Source organism: Frieseomelitta varia, unplaced genomic scaffold (assembly GCF_011392965.1).
Source record: "Frieseomelitta varia isolate USP_RPSP 00005682 unplaced genomic scaffold, Fvar_1.2 scaffold_531, whole genome shotgun sequence".
NCBI classification, from domain to species: domain Eukaryota; kingdom Metazoa; phylum Arthropoda; class Insecta; order Hymenoptera; family Apidae; genus Frieseomelitta; species Frieseomelitta varia.
In genome coordinates this window covers 5,664-20,604 of record NW_025110292.1, presented here as the reverse complement: position 1 = coordinate 20,604, position 14,941 = coordinate 5,664, and the positions used below count along the sequence as shown (strand labels likewise).

General features: G+C 30.9%; 3 protein-coding genes across 4 annotated transcripts; 1 reads left to right on the top strand and 2 right to left on the bottom strand.

Annotated features, from left to right (window-relative positions):
* Positions 1-316: 316 nt before the first annotated feature.
* LOC122533481 lies at positions 317-2,817 on the bottom strand. Of its 2 annotated transcripts, XM_043663233.1 has the most exons (5): positions 2,726-2,817; positions 1,637-2,188; positions 1,287-1,556; positions 1,049-1,215; positions 317-980 (listed from the first exon to the last, which is right to left on the bottom strand). In XM_043663233.1, exons 3-5 carry the CDS (start codon positions 1,492-1,494, stop codon positions 357-359), a joined length of 999 nt encoding a protein of 332 aa, XP_043519168.1. In that variant the 5' UTR covers positions 1,495-1,556; positions 1,637-2,188; positions 2,726-2,817; the 3' UTR covers positions 317-356. The 2 variants fall into 2 exon arrangements, with proteins under 2 accessions (XP_043519168.1, XP_043519167.1); XM_043663232.1 differs by lacking the exon at positions 2,726-2,817 and having other exon boundaries at positions 1,287-1,542; positions 1,624-2,328.
* A 558-nt stretch (positions 2,818-3,375) lies between these two features.
* Positions 3,376-6,814, top strand: LOC122533476 (anaphase-promoting complex subunit 5). Its single transcript, XM_043663224.1, has 11 exons — positions 3,376-3,703; positions 3,803-3,852; positions 4,027-4,406; positions 4,502-4,655; positions 4,732-4,913; positions 4,987-5,100; positions 5,178-5,307; positions 5,387-5,689; positions 5,781-5,902; positions 5,977-6,244; positions 6,352-6,814. The coding sequence occupies exons 1-11, from the start codon at positions 3,583-3,585 to the stop codon at positions 6,718-6,720; spliced, it is 2,193 nt and encodes a 730-aa protein (XP_043519159.1). The 5' UTR covers positions 3,376-3,582; the 3' UTR covers positions 6,721-6,814.
* Positions 6,815-7,027: 213 nt separating this feature from the next.
* LOC122533473 (dipeptidase 1-like) lies at positions 7,028-14,417 on the bottom strand (the record flags this gene model as incomplete). Its single annotated transcript, XM_043663219.1, has 6 exons — positions 7,028-9,084; positions 9,415-9,544; positions 11,086-11,246; positions 13,050-13,252; positions 13,529-13,717; positions 14,195-14,417. Coding segments are annotated over 6 exons (1,038 nt in total), but the record flags the coding sequence as incomplete, so codon positions are not given.
* Positions 14,418-14,941: the final 524 nt, after the last annotated feature.

Sequence of the window (14,941 nt, the reverse complement as noted above, 5' to 3'; positions counted from 1 at the left end):
TATATTTGTATTATATAATTTCTAAATACTTACAATTACATTTATAATATTGTACTATCATAACATATATAATAACATTATATTATATTAAACTTTTTATCTTTTTGAATATCTATTTTGAAAATCTATTTTTAGAAAATAAAATATATTGTAATTATTTAACAGTTTATTCCAAATATGATATAATGTCGATATATCGTAAAGATATGGTTCCAGATTATATATCTTTTTGATAAGAATTTGTAATTTTATTGTTAAGGAGTTTCATTAAAATGATTGTTGACTGTTAAGGAATTAATATAATTTAACATATACGTACTTTTAAAAGCGTAAAATATATTATATTTAATATATTCTCATATATTTCCTTCTTTTTTTTTAGTAGTATGATTAATCAAAGGTATTGCATTGCAGTCTGTCCATTCCAGAAAGAAATTTCCTAATTTGATAGCACAACGAATCATAGTAAGACAATCATTTTCTGCACTATGTGCACCTTCAAGGGTTTTACCAAAAATATGTTCATAAATACTACCCAATTTAAAATTAATTGGCTGACTACTTGGAAAATCTAATTTTCTTCTTACAGTATATCCTTTTTTATTCTGAAAATTTTTATCAGAATGTTCCAATTTTATAATTTGATTTTTAGGAGTTTTTTCATTAATTTCCTGCATCTTTTTATAGTTAGAAGTTTGTGGAGTATTAAGTAAACTATCAGAATAAATTATAGTTTTTTCAGTTTTAGGAGAAGTATTATTTTTGTTATAATCATTAAAATTTGTATTCATAATAGAATCTAATGCATCTGATAAAATCTTATCATAACCATCATTTAATAAAATACTAACTTCGTTAGAAGAAGGATTAGTAGTAATAGTCTGTATAGTGTTCATTCCTTTCGTTGAACTTTGTTTACGTGAGTAAAAATCCTTTACTAATTTTAGCATATCAATACTTAAAACTTCTTCACTGAAATTCTTTAAAGTAAAAAGTTAGATTATGTATGACCTTCGAAAATTACATTAAGATATAAAATAGTATATACCTTCTCAATATTTTTAAGCTCTGATAAAAAGATTGGATAGTCGTAATTATTTCCATTGTAAGCTACAAAGCAAGATGGTCCTGTTTGTCGATTTATAAAATTCACTATTAAATTATACACTTCGCAATTAAAAAATTGAACTTCTTTTAGATTTTCATTGGATAAACCTATGAAAAAAATTAAAAGATGTTGGAACATGATAAAAATTATTTACTAATAATAATTAAATGTTATATACCTGTTAATGTTTGGATTTCCTTTGTAACAGGTTCATTTGGATGTATTGGCAAAATAAGTTTTTGTGTAACTCTTGGTAAATTATCTTTAGTATTAGATATAGCAGTTCTTGATACTGCAATTAATGACATTTCTGTGATTTTTGGCATGTAACTCTTTGTGATTAATCCAGTTGTTTCCAAGTCGAAAAATATAAACGTTTTTATCATTGTTAAAAATGTTTTAATAAAATTAATTAATAATGTACAATTGCATTCCTATTATGAAAATAAAATTTATATTAACTACAATGTGTAATTAAATTTTTAACTTATTAAAAATGTTACTCGTATCCTAACCTTTCATACTACACATGCATTAAATTGCAACTTTACTAAGTTACTGCGGTTACAATAGTAGTAATATTTTATTTATAAATTAAATATATAATACTTAGTTGAATTTGTAAATTAGTGTACAAAATGTTAAGATTTTTATTTATTATCTCATTTGATATTTGGCATTATCACATTATTTTATAATTAGTTGATATTATTAAACAAATTAAATTTTCAACATTATTCTTTTTTAAACAAGCAAAAATGTGTAATTTTTTTTTTGCTTTACTATGCATGTGAAATTATTTTTCCAACAAACGATTATAGCGAGTGATATATAAACCATGATATATTTTTCCAGCATCCTTATCGCACACTGTTGCTCTCCTTGTCTAACGTGAATATATGTCTGTCCTTGTCGCACAGTGTTGCTCTCCTTGTCTACCGCGCACATATGTCTGTCGTACGCTATCGCTCTCCTTATCTATCGCGCATTTATGTCTGTCCTTGTTGCACACTAGTGCTCTCCTTGTCTAATGACGCTAGACAAGGAGAGCAATAGTGTGCGAGAAGGACAATCTTCGATCTATTGAAAAAAAAATTCAACTTTTTACACATACGTTTCTCCAGGACAAAACACACATAAAATGAAAGCGGGGAGCCTAATTTTAAGTAGGCATATAAAAAAGTTCGCAAATTAGTCATCTTAATTAGGTTTTTTTCGTAATTAGTGTGGTTTCACAAAATGGACATGGTGGCGCCATCTAGCGGTAACTCAGTGGTACTAATTATTTATGAAAATACTTATTTCTGCATTTTACGGGACAAATGAGGTATGAAAAGAAAGCTAAGGGTTTAATTAGGGTAATACAAGCACAAAAGTTCACAATTCATTTCGCTAAATTAGGTTTTTTCGCAAATGAAAATTTCTCTGTTTTACAGGGTAAGAAACACTAGCGCCGCGTTGTGGCAGACCGATGGAACTAAACGCTCTATAACCATATAAGGGGAATATTATAATTAATTTTAATTTTTCACGCTACTAATTTGCACTCCACGAGCATATATTTCAAAGATAATGCTATCAGTTACGTTCGCAAATAAATTTGAATCTAATATTCACTATAGTTTACGCGAAATTATACACTCACTACTGGCACTATTACTAACGAAAACGAAATTGAAATATTCTTTATATACGCAAACTATACTTAAACAAAACAGAGAAAGCAAGGTCACTTTGGATTAAACAAATAGGAATACATAATTTTTTTCTACCGTATTGTAGAGAACATCGAGACGAATTTAAAACACATATTACATGATATTTTTATTAACATGTTACTCCGTTTACAGTAGTAGGATAACATGTTAACAAATAAGCGGTGAGGTAACATGCTGTATATATATATATAAATTATTATATATATTATATAAATTCAATACATTGATACGTGATATGACTATGACATCGTATTAGGGAAATTAAGTATTATTTGAATATTTCGGTTTATTAAGTAAAATTTTTAAATTTTTATGTACGTATTTTGTACATCAAATGAAATGATATCATGTACATCAACAAACGAACTCTCTTAATCAGTTTGTTTTGCATATGAAAATTTAATCGATTCCTGAAATACTAGCGCTGCGTAGTGGTGAAATAATGGAACAAATTGTTATTATTCTTATCACCATTGATTAACTAGGATAGACTGGACAACCAATGCTTTTTCTTATCCCATATCCCAGATCTCGTCTCGTCTGTATCTAACAATAAGCATAAAGTGCGCCAAATACTAGTGATTTTTTTCCTGGTCGGTATTTCAGATTCTGAAACACAAAGTTCCATTTCATGTTCATTCTAGTCTATTTTTAATTAATGGTAAGACATAAAAATGCATCGGTACTAAACTAATACACATTTTAAAATGTCAATTGTATAGTTGTTGGGATAAATGTTATAATACATTAATCAGAATGTCTACGGATTTAATAAATATCGATGGCAATATAAAAAGAGTGCAGAAAGAAACTTTGACACCATATAAAATAGCAACTGTTATTTTGATTAAAGAATACTGTAATGAAACAACGAAAAGTAATGTATAATTATTATAAACATCAGAATGTAAATTCATTACAAATATAATAATAATGTATTATTAATGTCGCTATTAATGTTAATATTTTGTTGCAGCAATTGTGGAGAGACGTGATTTTTGTTTAATTGCATTGAAATTGATTCAGGTAATCATTTTTATCAATAAAATGTTAAATAATATATCGAAAATATTAAAATATAGTATTTTATTATAGCATAATATTCGATACATTAGACAAAATTATATATTTCACTACTATAAAATATATTTTAATTTTTCAAGTATATTGAATAAAAGAAATTTCTTGATATTCTTTTAGTCTCCTGACATGGATCTCAATACACTTTTAAATATATTACATTCCCCCGAATATATTTTACATCGGTTTGCACGTCAGATGGAAGTGCAATTAAATATGTTGACAGGAAAAGGTGTTGAAGGATTATTAGATTTATTTGATAATGTTGGACGTCTTATGAAACCAACATTGGATCACTCTCTTTCTTTACCTGCTTTAAATAAAAATTCTGTGCTTGGATTATATATAAGAAGAGTTATCATCTTTTTTGAAAAATTGCCTTTCGATCAAGTTGTAGCTCTTTACGAAGCTTTGAAGAAATACTTGGATAAAAGAATTAATACTTTTGATGGTTCTGATATATCTACAGATTTAAAAACAGAAAATTTATATTCAAATGAGTATGTATTTGTTATATTTATGAACTGTAACTTGTTGTTTGTACGTAACTTGTTTGTATGGATATGTATTTTACAATTTCTTTATACTTCAATAGAATTAAAACAACATGGGGTGGAAGACAAGCTGAGTTACTTGTTGCACAGCAGGCACATACTATACAAACCGATGAACATAAAGCAATGCCTCCTGCAGAACTGCAAAGTCTTGTACGAGAACTTTTGAGTTGTAGTCCTTATTATGCTGAAGCTGTGAGTATCATATATCCCCTGTTTATATTTTAAAAGAAATTGCATATCTTATGTTTCTTGTATATCTATGTTTCAGCATTATTTAAGTTATTTAAACTGTTTAAGGGTCAATGAATATTGTGGAGCTATAGATAGTCTTTATCATTGCTTTGATAGATTAGCACCATTGGAAAATCGTTCTACGCCTGAAGATAAATCTCGTATTTTCAGATACGCAGCTTTAAATTTGGCAGTTTTACATGCTCAATTTAATCATAAGTGCGTTTTTATATAAATTTTCAAGTTAAGAATTTTGTATAGAATTCATGTTGTTATCTCATTTTCGTTTAAGAGAAGTAGCGCAAGCTGCTTTAAAAGAAGCTATTATGATGGCTCAAGAAGCTGGAGACAATGTCTGTTTGCAATTAGCACATGCTTGGATGTACCATTTGACTTCCAAACAAAAGTAAATTAACATATTTTTTGACATGTATTGATATATGTATTGACACATAAATTATATCATCATATTTTATAATTTAGGGGACCATTGATAGAAAGGTCAGTTGGTAAGGCAAGTATGTTGGGAATAACTCATACAACTGGATTAGGTCTCATCGCATATGCTCATAATTCTGCCTTAGAAGCTAAGAATCCATCCCAAGTATTTGAGGTATTTTTTCAATCTAGTTGCATTTAATGCGAACCAAACGTTTATTCAAGATTAAATTGTTTTCAATATATAATTGCAGACATTGATGAAATCTGATGTTTTAAATTGTCAGCATTCTATGATAGATTTAATGTCAATGACGTATGCGGAAAAATCTGCCTTATGGGCGTATTATGGTAAAACCGAGATGTCTTCAGTCTGTGCTCAGTTATTACTTTTACATAATACAGGTGATAAGAAGCAGCATATGTTTAATGGGCCATCTACTTGCCAAGCTGTCGTTAATATTGCAAATATCTTAGTAGAATTTGGAGAATATTTTTTAGTTGATATTGTGCTTGCTCATGCTAAAGAGAGATTCCCTAATGAACCATGTAATAAGGTACCATTTACAAATGAATGTTATATTTAACTGAATGAATCATACAATAAAGTCTTTTTAATTTTTTTTTTTTGTTTCATTTGTTTCATAGATCTGGATATTAAGTGAACAACTTTATGTGTTTACACAATTAATGAGACAAGAAAAGTGGGGCGAGGCTGAAGCAATAGCGTCAAATATTTCAAGCTTAGATCCTTTGGAAAGTAAATTTAGGTATAGTAATATTTTAAAATATGCCTAATATCTCTTTTATATTATACAACATTTGTAGTTTTACGAACGTTTAGATTAGCAGAAGTTTGTTTGGAGACAGGGGATTATCCAAGAGGATTAGAATATATTGATAACATTGAAAGAGATGAACAATTAACACCTCAAAATAAAATAAGAGCTATGATTTTATTAAGTCAAATAATGTGTGCTTCTGTTTCACCAGAGAGTGGAATTGTAGGAGTTAATTCGTTGGTGCTTTTAAATAGAGCACTAGAATTGGCAATAAAAAATTATTTATCTTATTATAAAGCATTAATAAAAATGCATCTTGCAAACATTCAGGTAATTAAATTAACTAATATATCATTCGCTTACTTAAAGATATTAAAAATATTGTTATATTTCTATAACATGCAGTAGTGTTATATTAATTTTCATTGATATTTTAGTTAATAATGGGTATGCCGACTTTAGCATTAAATTTAGTAGAAGAAGCAATTACGCAAATTTTAGCACATGGAGGATATTACGATCAAGGTAGAGCGTTTGTTTTATATGCAAAATGCTTAGTTGCTACTGCTCCAATGTGTGAAAAAACGCGAAAAGGAGTAATCTTAAAAGCCATTAAAGCACTCTCAAAGGCGAAAAATTATTTTACTAAAATTGAAGCATATGGAAGATTAAGACTTACTTTGTGTTTAGAATCTTTACTGTACCACGAGATCGATCTTAAAATTGAACGAAATCAATGTGCTTTCGAATTTCGTCAATTAGATCAACAGCTTCTTACAAAATCAGATAATTTATCTCTATATTGAAGAAATCAGGAAAAAATTAGGAATAAATGTGTAGAATTAAAGTACTTGTTTGTATTGAGGAACGAAGCATTCAAATATACAGTATTTTTCTAAATATCTTGCTGTTTTATTTATTATAAAAGGTTATATTATGGCATTCATGGGTTGAAATTAAAAATATTAGTAATATTATTCATATGACTATACGCTATAACTATGTTTTCCAAAATAAAATTCATGTAAAATGTTCTGTGTGTATATGAGTGTGAGAATAATTGTTCACTAGATTTTGTTATAAAGGGGAAATGAAGAGTCGAACAATGACAAGTATACAATAGAAACATTTATTCATAGAATCCGCTGCGAAGGTACAACGGAATTTTTGATATTCTAAAGTTTCTTACCTACTCCCTGTATGGGAGTGAGGTATAATCCATACAAGTTATCTTCATTTTTCGTTTATCATCCGATATTAAGTTCTTTTTTTTTTTTGAAGATTTAACTCGCATGAATCACATAGTAAGTGCACACAGGACACAGATAGGTGAATGGTGACATATGAAAGTCGCAGGAGTGAATTCTTATCAAAGAATTTCCCCAGAAATTTCCAGTGAGTCGTCAAAGATATTAGATGATGCTTTTGTCGAAGAAATTTTGGATGCGTATAAATGATAGATTACATCCGGTATAACACGTTGACAAACACGCACACACGTTCGAACTCTATCGACAATATTTTCTGTGAGCAATTTTTATCTTATTCAAATATCTTTTATTTCGTGAAAAGCATTTTCTTTTTTTTTTAACAGTATTCTTCTCTCTATAACACTAATAGCAAAATTTATTTTGCAAATACGGTGTTTCTTGTTTACGTTTCCTCTTTATCTTTAAAACAGATATGTTTTTCTTCTGAAAGTTTCTTTTTTTTTTTCAACGATTATATTTTTCAAATAAACCCGTAATTCTTTCAGATGCGGGTTTGCTCACTTCGAGTTTTCAAATTTTTAACGCTAAAGTGCACGTATTTTTTGTGCAACGAAGAGGGGAAGACATATGAAGGTACACAGCCGGGTTCACACATAATACTTTTTTTTTTTTTTTACAATACAAGAGTGACACAGTTTAGAAAAGATCTCTATATTGTCACAGTATGTTCTCTTTATTTGCTCCTTTTATGTACTGATTTACGCACGATTGATCGTTTTGCTTGGCTAATCATTTTTTGCAGCAATTTCATAAAGTTTGGTACTTGTAATACGACAAAAACATTATCTAGAAACATGATCCTGTTAATCACAACTGATTTGAAATTAAATTTATAATATACATATATATATACGACAACAAATTGGAGGATTTATTCTGATATTTAATAAAATTCACTTGAACGACAGTGCTCTACAGCTCTATAACTCTTCGAACGACAATGAAAATTCTCAATGATATACACATTTCTTTGAATCAACACTTTCTGTACCATAAAAATATGAAATGGAGAAAAATGTGTTTCAGCTTTATTCAGAGACTGTATATTAGAATACACGTGTTTCTTTATAATAAATGTTACAATGCGTCGTTATTACTCCTATTAAAAATAGCATTGTTGCCTTGGACATGTCTGTTCTGAAACGTATGTACGAGATACCAAAATATGATTGTTACAAGTGTTCAAAATACAGGTGATCTCACAATCAGTTTTTACCTACTTAAAACGTAAGCCTTAAATTATTATTGACAAGTACATTCGTAATTTAGATTATGGATTTCATGAAGCTTAACGGTTACTTTAATCTTAACGATACTAAAATAAATTCTGTAATAAAAATACGATCGTCATATTTTCTCAATCGTTCGAATAATTATAAACGGCGGTGAATCAAACGGTTTCAAGGAAGGCCCGTTTAAAAAGTAATCGCATCGCGTTTTGTGCTTTTCAAACGAAAAGTAACCTACGGCCGAGCAAATTAGACATATCGGAAGCTGTGCATTTCGTTTCGAGGTAGGTTTTCCATCATATTTCTTTTCTCTCTCGTTCAATGTTATATCTTGATTGAGCATCTAAAAAGGGACAGATTTTGTAAGCGGGCAAGAATCAAGCAACGAGAAGCATCTTCTCCTCTTGAATCGATCGTTCTGCTAAGATTTCCCCGACTTCGACGCGATTCTGTCCGTTTTGTCGAGCATAGGACGGCAGGGTGCTCGTAGAGAAGTGATTTACACACCATCGAGAAACAGAGGATATTGATAGAACAATCAAATCTCCATGACCGTCTGCACCGAGTTGATATCAAGTGCACAGCTGCCGGTCGTGTCGGGAGAATCCTGGAGGTATTCTTCGGATGGCGTCATCCCGGCGGTTCTCAGGTCGTCCCTCACTTTTTCCACCTAAAACAAATAAACTTTCTTAAAAAATAAAAATGCAAGGTAAAAAATATTTTTATTTGTGTAAATTTCTACCTTCTCCTCAGGGAATTGTATAATAAATTTTTCATTCGGAAGAAAAGTATTGTTCGTTTTCATTTCAACTACTTGCCCGATGCTCTTACATTTCTAAGTACTTTTCTTTCTTTTTCTAAATAATCGTTTAACAATCGACGAAGCGAAAGTCAATTGGGATTCTAGGGTCCATCTCGCTTTCCTTCGGTTCGTATAAAGAAAAATTGGGATGCTTGCGGTGCAGAAAGATTCGAATTTAGATTTTGAACGCGTTCCAACCTTTTGAAGGACTCTCAGCAGGTTCAGACCGGCAACTTTCTTCAAATCGTACACGTTCCATTTCCCACTTCGGAGAAGTTCGGCGAACAGTTCCGGATACTTCGAGACATCCTCGAGTCCTCTGGGCGTTCTGTCAACAGAATCGGTTCGTTGTGTTATCCACGAGTTTGATTAAAATGGAAATATAGCTAGCCTCGACATTGATTTTTGTTGATCTCCAACGATACGAAAAGTCAGAAATTCGTATGATTATTTCCTTCTCTTGGTAAAGTTTATTAATTTAAAGTTAGAAACTTCGATTATCACATAAAAATATGTTTAAATAAACAAATGAAACGAACATTTGTTTAAACAATGTCCATCCGTTTGTTCCATCAGCTTATATGCAGAAATACATTACGTTAATCATCAAGATTTACATCCAACCATACATTAAATTACAGTCTATCTTTCCAACTATGAATCCAAATGAGTTAGACAACGCGTAATTCTTTTACCTCGAACTGCCTCTTGCTGTATTTTTTTTTTTCTTTTTTTCTTCCCGATGATCGATGAACCGCTATAACAAGCCGCGAAGTCTCCGTCGCGTAATAGAATATCGGACAAGAAAAAAAGGGAAAGTTTATGGTCTTGTAGTTAGATTTACAGTGTGTCGTTAATTCACCGTTCATCGGTTTACAATAACTTGTATAGACACGATGAATTAACCGAACCGGTAAATGTTCGCAGGAAGGTTTACGTCGCCGCACCTTCGTGATTATAAATCTTTTCGACCAACGCTGCCGCATTGAGAAGGTTAATTAGAGTCTTCTTGTACTCTCTTGATTAAATTTACAGACCAAATTGGATCGGGATACACGATGCTCGCTATCCGGATATTATACCGAAACTTTGTTACTTATTCATATAAATGGTTTATACCAGAAAATAAGCTATGTCTACGTTCATCTTTGCGGGGAGGGGAGAAAAATATTTTAGCGTCTTTGCATTTTTTTTATGAGTAAGTATAGAAAGCTTTAGAAATTATTGTATTTTTTGGAGCGAGTCTTTGCTCGGTGATGTGAAAAGCTTTCATCACATTATTCTGTTATTATATTGTCCAATTTTATATTAATGATTTCATTGTTATTTTATATTAATTTTTATATTTATAAAAATTTATATTTATTAGATTTATATTAATTTCATGTCGATTATTTTATTATATGAATGCCAATATTAAATAATTATTTGTATTTATATTTATTGCTCGAGACGTTTATGTTGATTATCCTACGGTATACTACTATTAGTAGACTAATAATATCCAACAAATTTCAAACAATAATTATTATAGGTATATTATATTATTATAGGTAGAATAGGCTTGTTTCGAAAGTAGACTAATAATATACAAAATTTTATAGTATACTATAGTATACTATAAATTACACTATACTTTTATAGTTATAAATTATAATATTTAAATTACTAGACTAATAATAGTAGTCTAATTATAAGATCCAAATTAATAGACTAATAATACTCAAAATGTTTCAAACAATAATTATTATAGATATCGGTTCCTTTGGAAAGTTTCTCAAAGTATTCATTCATATATAACTGTATATTTATACAGGATGGATTTATGCAATAGAATATTTCAAAGAAAAAAGGAAAAAATATACGTACTTGTTAATACCATCGAAGTCGCCACCGACACCAATATGGTCCACGCCAATTAGGTTTCTAATGTAGTAAATATGCTCGGCGACGTCGGATACGGTTGCCTGAGAGCCGCATTTCACGAAGTAATTATAAAACGTCACCATCACCAGTCCACCGTTAGCAGCCTAGAGATAGAATTTTCATTCACCGCGTTAAAAATTATTGCCAACAACTGTCAATCTAGTTATCCATTTTAATTTGTTGCATTGTCGAAAGACTCTCTGGGAAACTCTTTGGGAAACACCGAACGAGATTTGAAGGTTCGGGAATTTTTTGAAAATTCGCGAAAGCTCGAGAAACGAAGCGAGAATTCCCGTAATTAGAAACTTTCGTTTCGATCGATGAAAAATTGGATTACTTTGCTCGAAGTCTCAGATCTTAATTGCGCCCTGTGTTAACCGCAGTTCCTGACCGCAACTACTGCGGCGCGTTCCTCGACAAAATCTACTGCAATGTTCTCGCCTAACCGCATTTCGTCTGGATCGTACATTTCTCCCTTTCCGTAGCTGTTTCCGATGTTCGTTAATATTTCATCGAAGAACTTCTCCCTTAATTGTTTGTCTAGAGTTGATCCTTGGGATTCTCCCTTAATTGTTTATCTAGAGTTGATCCTTGGGATTCTCCCTTAATTGTTTGTCTAGATTTTACGAATCCTGTTCAGTTGATTTTTCTCTTTCTTGCTGATTGGATTGTATAAACAGCGTGGCAAACGTGAATTTTATGATACTCCTATTTATTTTATATCACACGTACATTATCTCTTCTTTTATTGTTTTGTGATAAAATGTATCTACGTGTTACATCTTTCAAGGATTTCTACATTACTTTCTTTCATAGCTAATAAAACCAAAAAAGAAGCATGACAAAGTACTAAAAGTAGGTAGGCTTCTAAGAATTTTAATTTCATTTTACTGCACTCTGAATATAGTTTTTGTAAAATAAAATATTCTATTCTATCTCTATATCTGTGAAACTTACGAACAAATTACTTTTCTATTATTTTAAAAGAATACATTGTTTTTCTCGATATCAGACATCGTGTACTTTGTTTCTTGTCGCGCTAACGTGTAATACATGAAAATTCTTAGATGGTATTATGAGATGCAGTGTAGAATTCTAATTAGAGAAGGAAAAAAATCCCCCAAATCTCGAGAGGAAGAGAATTGCGGCTTTATACGAAGCCAACAGGAAAACATAGATAAATCCGTTAATTTCTCGCACGGTTAATTAGTCCTTTAACGAAGGAATGCGAGGATGTTCCATCCCTATAATGGAACAGAAAACCCAACAATAGAAACGAATAGTCAGTGGTAAATGTTTTGTGTCACTGAAAGCCCAGATAGATAATCATCTATCTTCTGTGGAGGAAGAAGAACGAGCTACTCGTTCAAAAAAAAAACGTGCGAAAATCGTCACTTTTCCTTTTCTGTTTCTGTCTCGAACATGAATTTTATCTTTATTTTAAAAATATTTCACAGAATATTTTTCTGTGTGCTCGTGTTCTAATGAAATTTCTAAACTTCCCACCCGTTTTTCTTTAATTTAACCACTTGCGCTGGCTACTGATTGCGGACCATAACGAGTGACCAAGCCGTATACAATAATTCGTCACTTTCTTTTTTGAATTCGTCGGTATGATATCATACTGAATAGAAATTATTTAGAAGTAATAAATTTATTATTTATTTTGCCTGGGTTATACTTAAAACTGAGGAAACATTACAACTTTGGGACAAACAATTCTCGACGTGCAAAAATTCTCGATTAATATCAAAACTCACGCAATCTCCCTTTAACTTTCGTTCGAATAATTTCACTGTAAATCGATTAATCTTTTTTTTTATCGATCGTTTAAAAGTTCTTACAATTAATTTGAACGAAATTGAAACGACATGGATGAATGACGACGTAATGCGGTATCTACTTACCAGCTGCTTCAAAATGTCGTCGGGAACGTTCCTCGAGGAATTACAAATGGCGAAGGCCGACGAATGAGAAAAAATGACGGGCGCTTTGCTGGCCCTTAAAGCGTCCCTCATGGTTGCCCTCGCTGTATGACTAAGGTCTATCAACATTCCCAGCCTATTCATTTCCTGAACTACTGCTTTTCCGAATGCCGTTAGACCGCCTCCTAAAGCAAACGAGAACTTCACTCTTTCCCTCTCTTTACTCACTTGCTGAAACATTTATTTCCCTGACAGAGAGATGCTTGGAATATTTACCAATGTGCGGAAACATATAAAATTAAAATTAAATTCCATCTCTCAACATACAGTTGTGATATTCTAACAATAACAAATTTCTATCAGATACCCGGTTTTCATGTTTCTTTTCTTTTCTTTTTTTTTTTAAATTATTCTCATGAAAACACGAATCACACATATAATTTATTATTTGTATCACTCACCATCCTCATCCTCGTCCTCTACCGACGAACTTTTCGCCCACGGTGTGTTACAAGTGTGCGTGAGCGTGAGATACCGTACGCCCAACTGATACAGTGTTCTTAAAACGGCTAAACTACTTCCTAGACTATGTCCACCCTCCACCCCGATTAGCGAAGCTATCCTCCCTCTCTCGTGAGCATCCAGGATCTCTGAAAAATTAAGTCGACTGACGTAGAGCTTGAAATTCAAATAAATTTAAATATGTACAATTCAAATAAATTTAAATTTAAATATTCAATAATAATTCAAAAATAATCAAAATCAAATAAATTTAAATATACATATAGCTGATGCGTGTACCTACAGCAAATTGGCAAACAAATATCTCTTATATCTATGCCTATCATCTCTTCTAAAAGAAACAAAAAAAAAAAAAAAAAAAAAAAAAAAAGAAAACAAGGAACTAACAAAGAAGTAGAATATTAAATACAATGCGGAGTGGAATTGTAAAATAAATTTTTCTCAAAAATTTCGAATTTATTTCTTTATTTCTTTTCTTTAATTTATTTCTTTATTTCTTTTCTTTTCTTCGTTTCTCACGCTTTTCTCGCGAAATGTGGGACAGTCAGTGCACGGTAGAATTGAGAATTGGGCTTGTTTCGGATAATCGCGAAAGATATACCCACCCGTTGAAGACGCAGCGAACTGCATGTGTTGCGAGTACTTCTCTATGAGCCTCTTAATGAGGTCCACCTGCTCCAGAGTCAGCTGGACCGCGTTGAGATGCTGCGACTCGCACGGCACGTAAGCAGCCCAAAACTGTGAATAAAGTACAAGTCGGATTATTCTTTGGTTAATTAGGAGCAGGAAGAAAGAGAGAAAGAGAGAGATCGTTGCAAAGATCGTAAGCTACGCGAAAAATTAATGAAACTTTTCTCTTTTCTTGAGAGAGAAGATTTCTTTTGCCAAAATACGTCTTGGATACGAAATCTTTCGTGAAAATTTCTGATTTTAAGACAGAAAGGTTACAGAACCTGAACCTGTATTATTTTCTTGCTTTTACATATTGATATTTTTTAAAAATATTTTAAGATGCTTTTAATAAATATTTCAAAGTTTCAATATTCCAATATAATATTTTACCTAAACCTGGACCTATGTTATTTTCTTGTTTTTACACGTGATATTTTTTAAAAATATTTTAAGATGCTTTTAATATTTCAAAGTTTCAATATTCCAATGTAATATTTTGTTTGAATATTTTAGTATGATATTTTAATTTGATATTTCTTTAAATTTTCAGTACCATATCTATTTCTTGATTTTCTTTTATTTCATTTATTCAGTCAGAGACTGCTTTTATATCGATTTATTAATTATTAATTCGACGATTAATTGTGTTACAGAATCGTGTTAATTTTGATAATTTTTTG

Bases quoted from the DNA above. Each gene is read 5' to 3' on its own strand.
- LOC122533481 (XM_043663233.1), bottom strand. From the start codon at position 1,494: ATGATAAAAACGTTTATATTTTTCGACTTGGAAACAACTGGATTAATC. The intron at 1,216-1,286 runs GTATATAACATT...TTTTTTTCATAG, and splicing joins GGAAATCCAAACATTAACAG to GTTTATCCAATGAAAATCTA. The intron at 981-1,048 runs GTATATACTATT...TTTACTTTAAAG, and splicing joins AGCTTAAAAATATTGAGAAG to AATTTCAGTGAAGAAGTTTT.
- LOC122533476 (XM_043663224.1), top strand. From the start codon at position 3,583: ATGTCTACGGATTTAATAAATATCGATGGCAATATAAAAAGAGTGCAG. The intron at 4,656-4,731 runs GTGAGTATCATA...TCTATGTTTCAG, and splicing joins GTCCTTATTATGCTGAAGCT to CATTATTTAAGTTATTTAAA. The intron at 5,101-5,177 runs GTAAATTAACAT...TTTATAATTTAG, and splicing joins CATTTGACTTCCAAACAAAA to GGGACCATTGATAGAAAGGT.